The 14,271-nt window shown below is 43.5% G+C and overlaps 4 protein-coding genes across 4 annotated transcripts; 3 read left to right on the plus strand and 1 right to left on the minus strand.

The window, feature by feature from the left end:
* Nucleotides 1-9: 9 nt before the first annotated feature.
* On the plus strand, nucleotides 10-1,023 carry EAF01_008593 (uncharacterized protein; the record flags this gene model as incomplete). Its single annotated transcript, XM_038916849.1, has 4 exons — nucleotides 10-128; nucleotides 314-470; nucleotides 606-700; nucleotides 867-1,023. The coding sequence occupies 4 exons, from the start codon at nucleotides 10-12 to the stop codon at nucleotides 1,021-1,023; spliced, it is 528 nt and encodes a 175-aa protein (XP_038768211.1).
* A 605-nt stretch (nucleotides 1,024-1,628) lies between these two features.
* EAF01_008594 (uncharacterized protein) lies at nucleotides 1,629-5,928 on the minus strand. The gene is made up of 6 exons (XM_038916850.1): nucleotides 5,720-5,928; nucleotides 5,598-5,647; nucleotides 5,228-5,547; nucleotides 3,273-5,171; nucleotides 2,097-3,217; nucleotides 1,629-2,041 (listed from the first exon to the last, which is right to left on the minus strand). The coding sequence occupies exons 1-6, from the start codon at nucleotides 5,759-5,761 to the stop codon at nucleotides 1,799-1,801; spliced, it is 3,675 nt and encodes a 1,224-aa protein (XP_038768212.1). The 5' UTR covers nucleotides 5,762-5,928; the 3' UTR covers nucleotides 1,629-1,798.
* A 197-nt stretch (nucleotides 5,929-6,125) lies between these two features.
* EAF01_008595 (uncharacterized protein) lies at nucleotides 6,126-11,089 on the plus strand. Its single transcript, XM_038916851.1, has 3 exons — nucleotides 6,126-6,589; nucleotides 6,643-6,993; nucleotides 7,048-11,089. The coding sequence occupies exons 1-3, from the start codon at nucleotides 6,444-6,446 to the stop codon at nucleotides 11,024-11,026; spliced, it is 4,476 nt and encodes a 1,491-aa protein (XP_038768213.1). The 5' UTR covers nucleotides 6,126-6,443; the 3' UTR covers nucleotides 11,027-11,089.
* Nucleotides 11,090-12,241: 1,152 nt separating this feature from the next.
* EAF01_008596 (uncharacterized protein) lies at nucleotides 12,242-13,826 on the plus strand (the record flags this gene model as incomplete). The annotated part of the gene is made up of 2 exons (XM_038916852.1): nucleotides 12,242-12,262; nucleotides 12,339-13,826. The coding sequence occupies 2 exons, from the start codon at nucleotides 12,242-12,244 to the stop codon at nucleotides 13,824-13,826; spliced, it is 1,509 nt and encodes a 502-aa protein (XP_038768214.1).
* Between the last annotated feature and the right edge of the window lie 445 nt (nucleotides 13,827-14,271).

The following is a 14,271-nucleotide window of genomic DNA, read 5'->3' on the forward strand; positions in this document are numbered from 1 at the left end:
GGCCAAAACATGGCTCACACCATCGGAGTCTTCCAAGCCCTCATCGCCTTCCCCGTGATGATACACGCGGGAGTATTCACATTTTGGTGTTTAACGCTCGATGCCAATTTTACGATTTATGAATTCGTGTATGTCTCTTTACTTCTTCTCCATGCAAATCCTTTTCCTCCCTATTTATTTACTATATGCTTGTTTTCGGAGGCTCTCTTTTCAGCTCCCTATGGTTTTCCCTTTTCTCTATCATGTCCATGCTCACTTATTGTATCACCCATTGAATCACCGTCCTCCTCTGTGATAACTAAGAAAACCGCAGAAACGCCCTCTCAAACGCTTTCTTCTCTGCTTCGATATTGTTCATCATCATCACGCAACGCGGGGGAAATAGTGGGGATATTAGTAAAGAATTCATGGTCTGGTTGGAAATGGCAAAAAGTGGTTTTGCTAGTGCGGTGTGGCTTTGGTTACTTGTCGTGAGTCTCACTTGTTTCGTTTTTGAGAGCCCATGAGAATAGAAAAAGAGAGAGGAGAGAGGAGGCAGAGGGATATGTATACGTCTATACTATGCGGTGAAAATATAGAGCTAATTAAACTTCATGGAATAATAGGATAGCATCTTTGGTCCCGTCCACAACTTCTACAATCAACCGCCGTCCCGAACGCCCCGAATTGCACAGGCGATTATTAGTTTTCTTGGTTTACCGTATGTGCCCCTCCTGGGCTTCTTTCCCATCCGTTCACCTATTCTTTAATCCCTATTACATCACCTCACCTCTTGATTCCATCCCTTTTGTTCTATCTCGTAGAATCCCAATAACAGATCACACTCCCCTTCAAAACTAATCTAACCCCCCTCACCCCCAAAATAGGTTTCTCTTCTACCCCACTCTCGCCTTCGCTATCTACGATCTCAAAAGAAGTCGAAAATCTGAACTGGATATGAGTGCACGCGTAGCAGGAATAGAAGTGGAAGTAGATGAAGAAGCTGCTGCAGGAGAGAGATCGCCTCTGTTGAGTAGAGAGTAATTCTTCGATTTAGAGTAATTGAGTTTGTTTGACAACTTGGGCTTGCGGGATGGTCGTATAGCAATCTTAAAGGTCGAGGTCTTCCTGGCTTTTGTCTGATCAAAGACCCGAGCGACACCTAGATTGGTCGTATAGATTTATTGGAGAAAGTGAAATTGGGAGAAGGAAGAGAGATGAGGGAAGAGGACATGATGAATATGAATACTCGAGTATATATGAGGTATGAAAGATAGAGTGCATTTGCAAGGTTTGTGACATAGAACTGATGTGAATAGAGTAGGCAACGAAGTGAAATTGTTATTAGGAATGAGAATCAGATGGGCTATAAAAACTCCACATCGCTAGTGCTGCCAATCAAACCCTCAATCTCAACTCTAGATTGGTTGATCCAATTGTTGCGAGCTTGATTGTTGCTCCTTCGCAGGACTCGGTCTAGATTAATTTTCCAAAATGTGTAACATAACCTGACCAATCGTCGGATCGCAAGATTTCGATTCTATGATTATCTTCCTCTGAGATTGTGTTCACTACCTAGTTAGAGTTATGCCACTCGACAAGCACATTTCTGAACATCAATAATCACCGTCTAAAAATTAGAACAAAAATGCAGCTACATAATCTTTATTTATGACTGAGCAGTCAAGAACAACGTTCTACATTCATCAACTAATATAAAGGCATAATTTTTCCTCAAACTCCAATATGGATTTTATCACCTCAACCAAAAGATATCTCAATCATCCTACACAGCCCTGAATTCATGCCACTATTGCACTTACGCAACAAGTTTCAATCCACTTCCATTCTTACCAACCTCACAGACACCACATACTGCACAGATGGTGCCCTTATATTTAGCTTGATATTTGCTACCATCGAATGCGCAGACTTCGAATGGAGAGCCAGAGTAAATAGGTGTGTGTGAGGCAGCACAGACATCGAATTCAGCAAATTGATCAAACTCAATCTCATGGGTATCGTTGGGGTTGCGTTCACAATTAGCCTTAATTTTACGAGCCTAGAAATTTTGTCAGTTAATGTCATTTAGTAGTGGTGGGGGCTAGGCTGCTTACATTCTCAAGAACCTTGGCACTTCCACCGTTTGCCAACATCCTGTTAGCGAAGCTTAACGCGGAGTTATAGTTTTTGCTGGTGAAAGCCAATTTCATCGCACTCGTTAAAGCTAATTGTCTATGGACAACCTCCAACTTGGGAATAGTGAAGTAAGCTGACAATTCCAAACTGCGCTTGAGTTTCTCTGGTGATTTTGAAATTTCATCAGCAGTTCCAATCTTCCGCCTTGAAATTTCGATAGCCATTGCTATACTATATTCTGATGCTGTCGTGATGAGTTTCTTTGCCTCCGATACCTCGGAGGCGGTTGAGACAGCGTTCACAAGCAGAGCATGAAGGATGCCCTTAAATATAGTAGCGCCATCTTCAAGTTTGTTTTGTCGCATGGCATCGTACCCTTTTTGTAAGTCGATGGTTGCTAATGATTCGATATCTCGTGGAATAATAGGAAGAACCTTGCGAGGATCTGTCTCATCAACTTTTCGTCGAACATAATTGACCAGAGGCGAGAGACTTGCGGATGCAGGGAGGTAGGTCTTTGATGCTTGGTAAATTTCCATGAATCTAGGTTTCAAAGGCTCAAAGTTGACGGCGCCAAGTTGACGATTGAGCAATTGCATAGCAGTTTCGAAAGAACCGCCAGCAACGTGATCAGCAGCGATAGGAGAGTTGCGAGCCCATAAATCAGCCTCACTACTACCAGCGCCAGCCTCTGCACTATCAACATTGACAAAGTCATTCTCAACCTCTGGAACGATATCATCGCCCATATCCCATCCTGCAGCATCCTCATCATCATCATCGGCCTCAATGAGAGCACCAGTCTTGGCTTCATCATTTCCAGCTTCGTCAAAACCGAATCCGTTTGCAGCAGCGGAAGGTTCATCATCTAGAGACAGACCCTCAACTTGACCAAGAAGGGCTTTCTCGAAGAAAGATTGCGACGTCGCTTTTGTTGGCCAATTTGCCTTGAAGGTGGGGATGACAGGTTTGGGAGGGGTAAGTGGCGATCCGAGGGTAGGCAATGTGATTTGATCTTCAGTGAGGCCAGTAGCCTCGAGAATTGACTCGCATTCTTCTGTAAGGCCATGCGATTTTGCGGTCATGTAAGCAAGAGGATCTAATTTAGGTTAGCACTTCGTATGTGAGGAGCGACATGTTTAATGGGAACTTACAAAGATCAATCTCCTTGAACATCTGTATCCTATCTTGAACATCTCCGAGATATAAAGCGTTCTGGAAACGGGCGGTGAAGTCGCCACGATGTTCCGCAATTTTGGCCATTCTCGTTAGTTTTGCTTCGTCTCCAGTAGCCAGATACAGGAACGATAATTTGTCAAACTGTCGCAACTTCTGATATGTCATCTCAACAATCTGGTGATTACCGTGAGCTAGGGCCTCCGCTGTTAACCTGGACCACAACTTTGGTCGGTCCAATTGCTTGGCCATTTCAACTGCGACTTCTAAGTTACCACACTCGATTGCCAATTCAAATCGAGTTTGTGGATCTTGTACGAATTGTAAGGCAATCTCCGGGTAACCCTTCTTTTGCAAATAAGAGATGATACTTTGACCAACCAGACTGGAATTCTTGATGATTTGCAACATCTCCTCATAATTTCGCTTCACAAGGGCAAGCTTGAAACGATACTCAGTAGGATCAATATTCAAAATCTTTGGCTTAGCACTTCGGTCCAAACAGTACATAGTACGTGCCTTAACTCTGACAAGATAGACGGTTTGATCCAGGGTGCGAACGATACCATTGTCTCCGTTCAATAAAGTGTATTTAATGTGGTTCAAAGTCGAGTAAAGAAGAACGCCTGCATCATCCCAAGTTGCACTCTTGATGCGGATGGTTTCGTGAAGGGTGCTGACTTGTTCTAAAGATTTTGTGACAATCGTGACATTATGCTTGCTCAAGAGAGCTGCATATAAACCATCGTTAGACCAGACAACATATTTGACACCCGATACAGCAAGTTCAGCAGTTGCTTTCTTTTGCTGGATATCATATAAGTGAACAGCAGTGGGGGTAATCAACAAAATATTACCAGTTCCACCAAAGTAAATATCGGTGGTTCCATTTGGAGGCTTGATGGTCTTGGTTGTGGAGTTGGAAAGATCTTTGATATCGATTTGTTGAGTTGTAGCATTGAAAACGGCAAATCTGTTTCGTGCTACAAAAACAGCAGAAGTACCTTGGCCTCGCTTTGTGTCATTTGAATCCATTGAACCAGCTCCATCTCGAGGAAGATTGATGAGTTCATATGAACCACCATCTGCAGGAGAAGTGACCAAGACAGCTCTTTCAGCTGGATTGTAAGAAAGTGATCTAGGTGGGACCCACGGGCTTCCAAGTTTCTTCAAGGTCAATAGTGTTGGACTTTCAATATTCTTTTGGAAATCATAAGATTTGACATGTTTATCCTTGGTGATGTAAAAGAGATTGTTCTGATAGAAGGCAGATGCAGGGCGTTCTCGCTCAAGTTTGAATACCATGACACCATTATCGTGTCCAGCAGCGAAAAGATTTATCTCAGGGTGAGCTGCAATGACCCAAAATCTATCATTCTCTCGCTTGAATGACTGCACTGATGTACGTTTATTGAGATCCCAAACCCGAATAGTTTTATCTTCGCCAACTGACAAGATCAAATCCTGATGAGGGTGGAATAAGCATCCAGATGCGTTTTGGAAATGTCCCCGGCAGGTATCGACTTCCCATGCCTTTGTTTCGCTCATGCGCCATAACTTCACAAGGCGATCATCACCAGCAGAAACGATCAGAGGTAAAGTTGGATGAAAAGCTACCCAATTCACACCTCTGTCGTGTCCTTCGAGTACGAATTTGACTACAGCATCGGTATTTCCAAACATATCTGCTTGGGCTTGGTTCCCTCTTGACATTTGGTCTTCGAAAGTCATCGAAGTTGGCGCCGAGTGCTTCTTTCGCAAGCCTGAAATATCCCAAACTCGAACCGATTGATCAAGGGATGCAGAAACTACCAAATCGTCTTTGGGATGGAATTGAGCGCACATTGTGTAATGATTGTGGCCGGTCATTGTGCAAACTGAAAAGAAGATTAGTATCGTACGCGAATACAATGTTGAGCCATTCCCAGCTTACTTAGAGAGCGATTCTGCCAGTTCCATATTCTGATAGTTTGATCGTCGGAACTGGAAATAATCCAAGGAAGCTCATGATGAAAGAAAACTGTGCGAACATAATCTAAATGACCATTCAAGGTGAATAGACATCTGCGAGTCTGCAATGACCAGACCTTAATTTTGTAATCATCACCACCGGAGACAAAGAGGGGTTGTGTCTTGTGGAAGTCAATTCCTCGAACTGGCCCATCGTGCTCCTCAAATCTATCAATCAATGTTCCCATGCGATAATCCCATAGCTGAATGGTCGAAGAATGTAAAGAAACTAGAATCCATGGTCTATGAAGATAGTTAGGTATGGGTGTTGCGCATTGAATTTGTGAACGAACCGTTTAGGATGGAAAGCAATGCCCTTTGCTCTGGAAGATTTCGACTCGAACTTATATGCGTGTCAGTATTATTACTCCATTGGACGAGCCTCTCAGTTCAAGGGTAATAGGCCGCAACATACCTTCGTCAGCATCGTAGGGGAGGAATTGGAATTAGATGCCATGTTGACCGATGCTCTGAATGACGAACAACCCTATACGTTGCGCATCAAGTAACTGGGCGAATTAAATTAATCTTTTCCTAATGTGACACTTTTTCAAGAATAGTGCACAGTACTCTGGAGAAAGACGTAAGAAGAAAAGATATCCGGTGGTTTGTTTGAAATTAAGGTAAAGTACAGGAGGATATGGTATTAAACATCGAAGCGTGTGAAATGCGACGTTGCTGTTTCCCGCAAATAAGGCATCAACACGCTCAATTGACAAGGCTGCCACCCAATTAGCACCAAAAGCTTCACCAGCCACAGGAGCTCGAAACAATCCCAGAACCACTCTTGGTTGGAGCTCTAGATTATGGAAATCTGTCCCTTGGGGAGAATGTGATAAGACCTCAATTCTAGTCAGCCTTGTCTACAACATCTTCATAATTTACGAGTAAGGAGTTTCTCAAGAGATTACTATTTTTGATCTTTATGCTACTCATGTCTCAAATTTGATAACACATTGTAAACTTTCTTTTGTCTTGATCTTCAAACGGATAGGATAGCAGCTTCAAAGAGTTGTCTACCATCGTTAGCCTTATTAGCCTTATCTCTAGCTTGGGGTTGGGGAAGCTCCCCTATGAAAGAGCGTATAGACGAGCGTCTTTCAACACCCAGCCAAAGGGTTTGAAACTCCACAGTCAAGATGGGACGCTTCACTTTGCCATGGGGACTCTCGGGAGCTCTATTGGCATCTACATATCTTCATTCTATATGTGTTACTGCTAGCCCGTCCATCAATGTTGGCTTGCAAACATCCTTCCCCTCAGCCCCGTATCTCCTTGAGCTGCTGTATGTTTAAGTCCCTTGAAGTGCCCTTTCTAGCTATACTAATCTTCATGTAGAGAAACTGCAGCAACAGAAAACATTTCCTCGTACTTCCCTCTCCTTGACCGAATTGCAGACGGCTACTTTGCAAAAGCATCCACGGACCAAGACCTATATGACAAATTTATCAAAGTTCTGACAGAAGATGGTTATATGAATGCGGAGGCACTTTCATCATACAAGCTTGCATTATCGATGAGAGTGGCCGCACCGCGTATTGAAGCACAATTCCAATATTACCACACTGCCGCAGAGGCCTCTATACAAACAGATCAAGACTCATCCTGTCCAACATGGGTGCTCTTCAATGGACATCAGTATTGTTCACCCAAATTGGATGAGCCTCATGGAATAGTGACCGGCGATTCGTGAGTTTTGAGTGATAGAGTAAAACCATCAAAGCGCTAACCGTTAGCTTATAGACAAACACAAGAACTACCATTTGACTATGTTCTCGGGAATCCCACCGGACCCCATTCTATCTTATATGCTGATATAACATCCTCAACATTTGGTCTATTTCACAAGACCTTGATAAAAACTGCTCGTGAAGGTAAAACATCTTATCGTCTCCGTCATAGGCGAGCGATCGATGCTGGCTCGAACAAGCCTCTGATGATTCCGGGATATGGTGTAGAGCTCGCCCTCAAAAGAACTGACTATATTGTGATTGATGACCGCAAAGACGATGATGAGGGAAAAACTAAATCCAAGACCGAGGCCAAGGTCAAGTTTGAGGATGAGGAGGTAGCTGATCTCAAGCCCCTCTCCACATCAGAGCTTTCTTCACTGGGGCTCAAAGCATCTAGTTTCATTATGCAGAGTGACGAGCCATTCGATTCCCTCATCAAGCTTTCACAAGACTTTCCAAAACATTCCAGTGCTATAGCTTCCCACAACGTCTCTTCCGACTTCCTTGCGGAGCACAGTTACAACCGGGGCAAATTGGTTCCTGCAGGCATCAACGTATGGTGGATGAACGGTGTACAGATGATTGACCGTCAGATCGATGCTATAAGTATCCTCGATATCTTACGAAAGGAAAGACGGCTGATCAATGGTGTTCGCGATCTTGGGTTGACAGGACCTGAAGCTGTTCAGTTACTTTCCCATTCTAGCATTTCCGAAGCTAAGAGTGATGGAGACGTTCAAAGATTTGATTGGAGAGATGAGATTGAGGGAGGTGGTGTCATCATGTGGTTGAATGACATCGAAAAGGATAAACGCTACCAAGAATTTCCCGAGACTCTTGGCGCTTTACTACAAAGAACATATCCTGGCCAGCTACCCTCAGTCCGTAAGGAAATTTTTAACTTGGTTATACCAGTGGATTTCAGCACGATAGAAGATGTCGCACTCGTCGCCGAAACACTTGCAAGCTTTGTCAAAAGGAAGTTAGTACTCCATATTGGGCTGGTTCCAATCACCACTTCTCCGGCAGCTGTAGAGCAAACAAGAGTCTTGTATCACCTTTTGGATGTTTATGGACTCTCTGGAGCCATTGCTTATCTTGAGGCCTCCGTTATGAACGGGGCAGCTAGCCCTACCGAAAAGTCTTTCCAAGCCGCTATTGAAGGACGGGAGGTTCGAGCCGAGAAGATAGCGATTCCTCTTATAGATTTACTGAAGTCAGATCATTACAACGATCAAATTGATGCTGCAAACCGCTGGACCACAAGACTGTCTGCGAATGGCGACTTTCCACCAATCTTCGTCGATGGAGTCGCGCTCCCCAGAGACGAAAATTGGTTGCAAGCAATGGTTCAGCGACTCACCGCAGACTTGCAAGTTATTCAGCAGGGAGTTTTCAACAAAATATTCGACCAAGAATCTTACATCCCAGACTTCTTCCTCTCCGAAGCAACGCCTCGAAGAAATTCCCTTATAGTTCCAGAAAGCGACAAGAATCTGAAGATACTCGATGTCACCACTCTTTCGAAGCAACATGGCGATCTTCTTTCCAAATTGCCCAAGATTGGATCAGATTCGGCATCGCCTAAGGAGGATTGGGCTCACATGATTTTGGTAGCGGATTTATCATCTGCTTCTGGTTTGGACCTCCTTTTATCCGCGGCCACATTTCAGGAATCTGTTCCAGCTCTCGAGATTAGTATCCTCCATAATTCTCCCGGCGGAATGGAAACATCAGATTTCAGCACCCATTTGTTTTCACATATCCAGAAAATTTCAGACAAACCATTTGTGGACGCACAAGTTCTGCCGAGCTTAGTGAGCCCTGAAGGACCTGAATTGGATCTTACGACTCGAGATTTAGCAAGGACTTATTGGAAGGAAGCTATTCCATTGGTCCGAGCTGCAGGCCTATCACCAGGTGAAAATGGCATCTTGCTTAATGGACGGCTTGTTGGGCCCATACCTGCTGATTCCGAACTTAACCAAGAAGACTTTGAGCAGTTGATCTCATATGAACGTGCCAGACGCATAACTCCTGTTTATGATGCCATGCAAAGTCTCGGATTGTTAGATAAGATTGCTGATCCTTTGGCTGGTGCCAAAATTTCCTCGATGGTTGCGTTGTCATCTGTGTCAGATACACCCGATGGCATATTCGAGCAGGCACCAACTAATAGAATCAGTGCATTCGATGTTTGGAACTCTTCTTATACATCTATAGAAACAGGAGATTCATCAACTGCAACCATACATATGACTGTTACTATCGATCCAGCTAGTGAACAAGGGCAGAAGTGGGTACCAATCGTGAAGGCTATATCTGAACTCGAAGGAGTCTATCTTAAGATGTTCTTAAACCCCAAAGAACGTCTCCAAGAGCTTCCAGTCAAGAGGTTTTATAGATATGTTCTAGATTCGCAGCCTAATTTTGACGACGAAGGTGCTTTGATTGAGCCTGGTGCCTCGTTTACCGGTGTGCCGCAGGAGGCCTTGTTGACTGTCAAGTTGGACATACCACCAGCATGGCTAGTTGCCCCTAAAGTTTCTATCCACGATCCAGATAACATCAAACTCAGCTCTATCAAGGCTGACGTAGATGCGTTATATGAACTTGAACATATTCTGATTGAAGGCCACTCAAGAGACATGCCATCTGGTAGCCCTCCTCGCGGAGCACAGCTCATTCTAGGAACCGAGAGAGACCCGCATTTTGCTGACACCATAATCATGTCTAACCTAGGGTACTTCCAATTCAAAGCCAATCCTGGTTTTTACAAGATCGATCTACAGAGTGGAAGAACCTCCGAAATATTTAAAATTGATAGCATAGGCTCAAAAGGATGGGCACCTGTTCCTGGTGACAATACTACAGAAGTCGTTCTGATGAGCTTTCAAGGAGCCACTTTATATCCTCGTCTTTCTCGCAAGCCTGGCATGGAAGGAGAAGATGTCCTTGAAGCTAAGGTTGAATCTGCAATGGATTACGTATCTCGAGGATTAAACTTTGCGCAAGGCATCCTAGGTAGCAAAACAAAAGCTGCTGCAGCGGTGGAGGAGGAGGCCGAGATCAACATCTTTTCTGTTGCTAGCGGTCATCTTTATGAACGTATGCTGAATATCATGATGGTCAGTGTCATGAAGAATACGAAACACACGGTAAAATTCTGGTTCATTGAGCAATTTCTATCACCATCCTTCAAAGATTTCATTCCTCATCTTGCCGCAGAATATGGCTTCAAATACGAAATGGTAACGTATAAATGGCCTCATTGGCTCCGAGGCCAAACGGAGAAGCAACGTGAGATCTGGGGCTACAAAATCCTCTTTTTGGATGTTCTTTTCCCATTATCCCTAGACAAGGTCATCTTTGTGGACGCCGATCAAATAGTTCGTACAGATATGATCGAGCTCGTAAATCATGACCTTCAAGGTGCACCATACGGCTTCACTCCTATGTGCGATAGCAGAACCGAAATGGAGGGTTTCCGTTTCTGGAAACAAGGCTACTGGGAGAAATTCCTTCGCGGCTTACCATACCATATCAGTGCCCTTTACGTTGTAGATCTCCGCCGATTCCGCCAGATCGCTGCGGGAGATCGTCTTCGTCAACAATATCAATCTCTCTCTGCAGACCCAAATAGTTTGTCAAACTTGGATCAAGACTTACCAAACCATATGCAACAGGTTCTTCCTATCCATAGTCTACCGCAAGAGTGGCTTTGGTGCGAAACTTGGTGCAGTGATGAGAGTCTCAAAGAAGCGAGAACGATTGATTTGTGTAACAATCCGTTGACCAAGGAACCAAAGTTGGACAGAGCAAGGAGACAGGTACCGGAGTGGACCTTGTATGACGATGAGATTGCCGCTGTTGATAAGAAGAGAAAGGGAATTAATTTAAATGGAAATGAGAGTGCGGAGGGTAGAAATACGAAAAGTAGAACATTGGAGGATGCGGTTGATACAAAAACTAGGAAAGATGAGCTGTAGATGAGCGGACAATAGAGAATCGATCTTTGTATGATATAGAACATAAATTGATTTGTCTTCTTGCCTTTCTTTACGTGCTTGTTTGCTTCGTTCCGTTAATCTTTCAAGCTTCATTATTGCTGCATCAAACGAGGAGTGTTAGTAGCTACACAAGCATCATTGACTCAAGCCTTTGTAAGTCTTACATTGCATGCTTTATTGTAACTGATCCCCGTGTTTTCATCGCGCATTGTCTGATTGCTGTATAAGAATGAAATAAGGAACAGGTATGATCTGTATGAGTTCTGGATCAATTATTTCATTACGAACATCGTGTTCCTGGTATGCATCCTTTATATGCCACTCCATAGCTAGTAAGCTAGAAATTTATCCACTGTTTCAGCTCTATTAGAGACTTAGAGCTTGAATCACTTTGAGTACAAACACTATATCTCTACTTGTTTACATAGATCGAAGCTATGGTTATAGGACCAAAGAATCTAGAGAATAAAGCAGAGCAGATTGTATTTGAAAAGTGTAGAAGCACCTAGTGATTTATAGATCTTCAGAGTGAGGAGAATTCAAACTAAAGTAATGTATACTCAACACCAATAAAAATATAACAGATATTTATTTAGTCTGATATTAAATATAATAATACTCCTGGACCCTTGTACTTCCATCAGTATGTCTTTGAAGTGATATGGAATATTGAGCAGGTCAATTTCAGCTCTCTATATTGAAAGTTGCTTTAAACACTCCTTGTCATGAAAATGATTTTTCCCATATATTGTGAATTATGATCAAGACAAAAATAACCAAAATCACATGCAGTTCACACATTGCCCCTTAGCACAATAGACGTCAGTCTTGGTTCGAATTCACCCCTACTCAATGACTGAAGATTCAATAGAGGTTGGAGGTCCGAGCACATTCCTCTTGGTTTTGGCTGTTTAAGAGAGCTGTATCAAGTCAAGAACCTGCCACTCCAACAGTCCCTTACCCTTGAAATCTGCAAACCAGAGTCATCATTGGCACTATTACTCCTTGAGATTTCATATACAAGTTTCAACTTGCACCAACAAGAGAAGAATCGTGCTACTGAATATCAATAAAGAACACATTTTTTTTTTTTGGCTCAATCCACAGAGACCCGTCCTAACTCACTGTTACCACTTCTGGTTTCCACAAAGAGGTTATACAGGACGTAGACTGGAAGGTCAAACAGAATTCAATATGCCTTATAAGCCATTTTTCGTGAGTACTTTCTTTCTCTTCGAAACCAATCAAGCAGTTTGTCCTCTTTTAAATCTCTTGACTAATTGATTCGCAGCCGTTTAATCAGGACCATCCAACCTTTCCCGCCGAATTTCGCTCCCCTCAGAAAGATTTTTCTTCAAGGAACGCGACAAGAGGGGCTCATCCTGTCCTACAAGACGAACGAATGAACTTCAGCTTCATCTTCGAAAAAGGATGTCGCATAGCCTTTTCTGGATTTTTCCGTCACGGATCAAAGGACTTTTGTCTTGTCGAAAACATGAATCCTAACCTCCTCAAGGAGATCTTTTTCGAGATCAAACACAGTTCCAATCCTTCGGAATATGCAGATATCACCGCTGCAGTACTAGGAATTCGAGATGCGACCAAGTTCTTCTTCGTCAGCTGCGACTATCTTGACCCAGAGCATATTATTGTTCGCACATATGCTAAGCTTAGGGACTTCGATTGGAATGAACAGTCGCAGATTGATGATCTTAATCTCTTTCGGATGGCAGCTATTGTAGAGGGTTGTGGCATCATTGCTTTTGCTGAAGACAATACAATACTGCCCTTATCTGAGATGAGATCGAGGATTGAGGTAATACCAAACAACTCTGAGGCACAGAGTCATGTTCTAGCTTCCCAACCTGTGCCTCCAGAAGCGCAAGATTTGCAAGCACATCCGTCGGCACCAAAGTTCCAGTTCCGATCAGCTGCACCGCCATTCCAACCAGTCACGTCCATAGTTCAGGTCAATGACAGGCAGCTCCAGTTTCATGCCGAATCACTTGAAAGAGACCGAGTTTGGGGAGCACTGGGAGTCAGTCAAGGGCTGCAGAGTCTAATACAGCCCGTAGGACATGTGCCACACCCATCAATTCAATCAAATCGCAGTCATGAAACATTGCACCAGTTTAATCAACGACAGGTCGGCAACCAAGGCCAAAATCCGAGATCCGGAATGCAGCAACAACTTGAAAGAGCTGTATCTTCTTTACTTTCTCACCAGGGGATTATGACCCAATTTCAAAGACAGTTATTTGAGATGCGACAATTGCCTATCCATCATGGAAATGATACTTCCTATGCTCAAGGGTTCGAAATGTTGCCACAACAGACACAACAAACTTACGGACATATTCCCCAATATACAACATCACAAAACTACACTCCACCACTGGACCGAAGATACAATTTGTTGCACCAGCATCATCAGCAAGGCTTAAACCAACAACATGGCCAAGGCCAACAAAACGTTGAACAGCTTCAAGTTCATGGACCTCACGCACCTCGTCAACACATCCAAGGAAATCACAATAACATCCAGAATGTTGTAGCCCTTCAACAAAATACCCAGCAGAACCCTGTCCCGCTCCAAACAGAAAGATACGGGGGACCCCAGCAGGCACTGCAAGGTTATTATCAGTATGAGAACTTAACGGCTGCAGACTTTCAACAGTATGAACAAAACGGTGACAATAATCAAGATTTAACCTCACAGAACGTACAATCTGCGCCTGAACAAAATGACCTGGACCCTCCCTCTGAGTCCAAGTACTGAAGGCTAGATATGGACTTCTTGGAGCAAAAATAATACACCTGAGTCCCGAGACTAGTGCAGCCGCAGAGGTCAATTATCAGAGTTCTCTAAGTTCCATGCTTACATGGGATTTGTCGAAGAGCTTCTTCTGTACTCGTATGAGTGTCGAAAAGTGTTATAACATGCGACTTCTATTGTATAATGGCTGTCGGCGACTTATGAGTCCTTCTAAGGGTATTTATAGCGTGGCAGAATGTGATAATACTAAGATAAGCGTATGTTAGTGATATGAGCTTTCATGGCAGCCGGGAGAGGGAAGTAGAAAAATGATTGTGAATGAACCTGCTACTCTTGGAGCAAGAAATGCCGATTTTCTTGTTCGCTTCTACTCAATTAGTGTTGCGTTCCCTTGGTATCAGGTGTCGAACAGACTATAAGGTAGTCACAGCAGAATACAAATGATGGA

This window comes from Botrytis porri, assembly GCF_014898465.1.
Source record: "Botrytis porri strain MUCL 3234 chromosome Unknown BPOR_011, whole genome shotgun sequence".
Lineage (NCBI taxonomy): Eukaryota > Fungi > Ascomycota > Leotiomycetes > Helotiales > Sclerotiniaceae > Botrytis > Botrytis porri.

Excerpts from the sequence above, each read along its gene's own strand:
- EAF01_008594 (XM_038916850.1), bottom strand. The coding sequence starts at position 5,761 with ATGGCATCTAATTCCAATTCCTCCCCTACGATGCTGACGAAG. Across the intron at positions 5,648-5,719 it reads CCCCTACGATGCTGACGAAG|TTCGAGTCGAAATCTTCCAG; the intron begins GTATGTTGCGGC and ends CACGCATATAAG. Across the intron at positions 2,042-2,096 it reads GTGCCAAGGTTCTTGAGAAT|GCTCGTAAAATTAAGGCTAA; the intron begins GTAAGCAGCCTA and ends CAAAATTTCTAG.
- EAF01_008595 (XM_038916851.1), top strand. The coding sequence starts at position 6,444 with ATGGGACGCTTCACTTTGCCATGGGGACTCTCGGGAGCTCTATTGGCA. Across the intron at positions 6,590-6,642 it reads CCGTATCTCCTTGAGCTGCT|AGAAACTGCAGCAACAGAAA; the intron begins GTATGTTTAAGT and ends ATCTTCATGTAG. Across the intron at positions 6,994-7,047 it reads GGAATAGTGACCGGCGATTC|ACAAACACAAGAACTACCAT; the intron begins GTGAGTTTTGAG and ends GTTAGCTTATAG.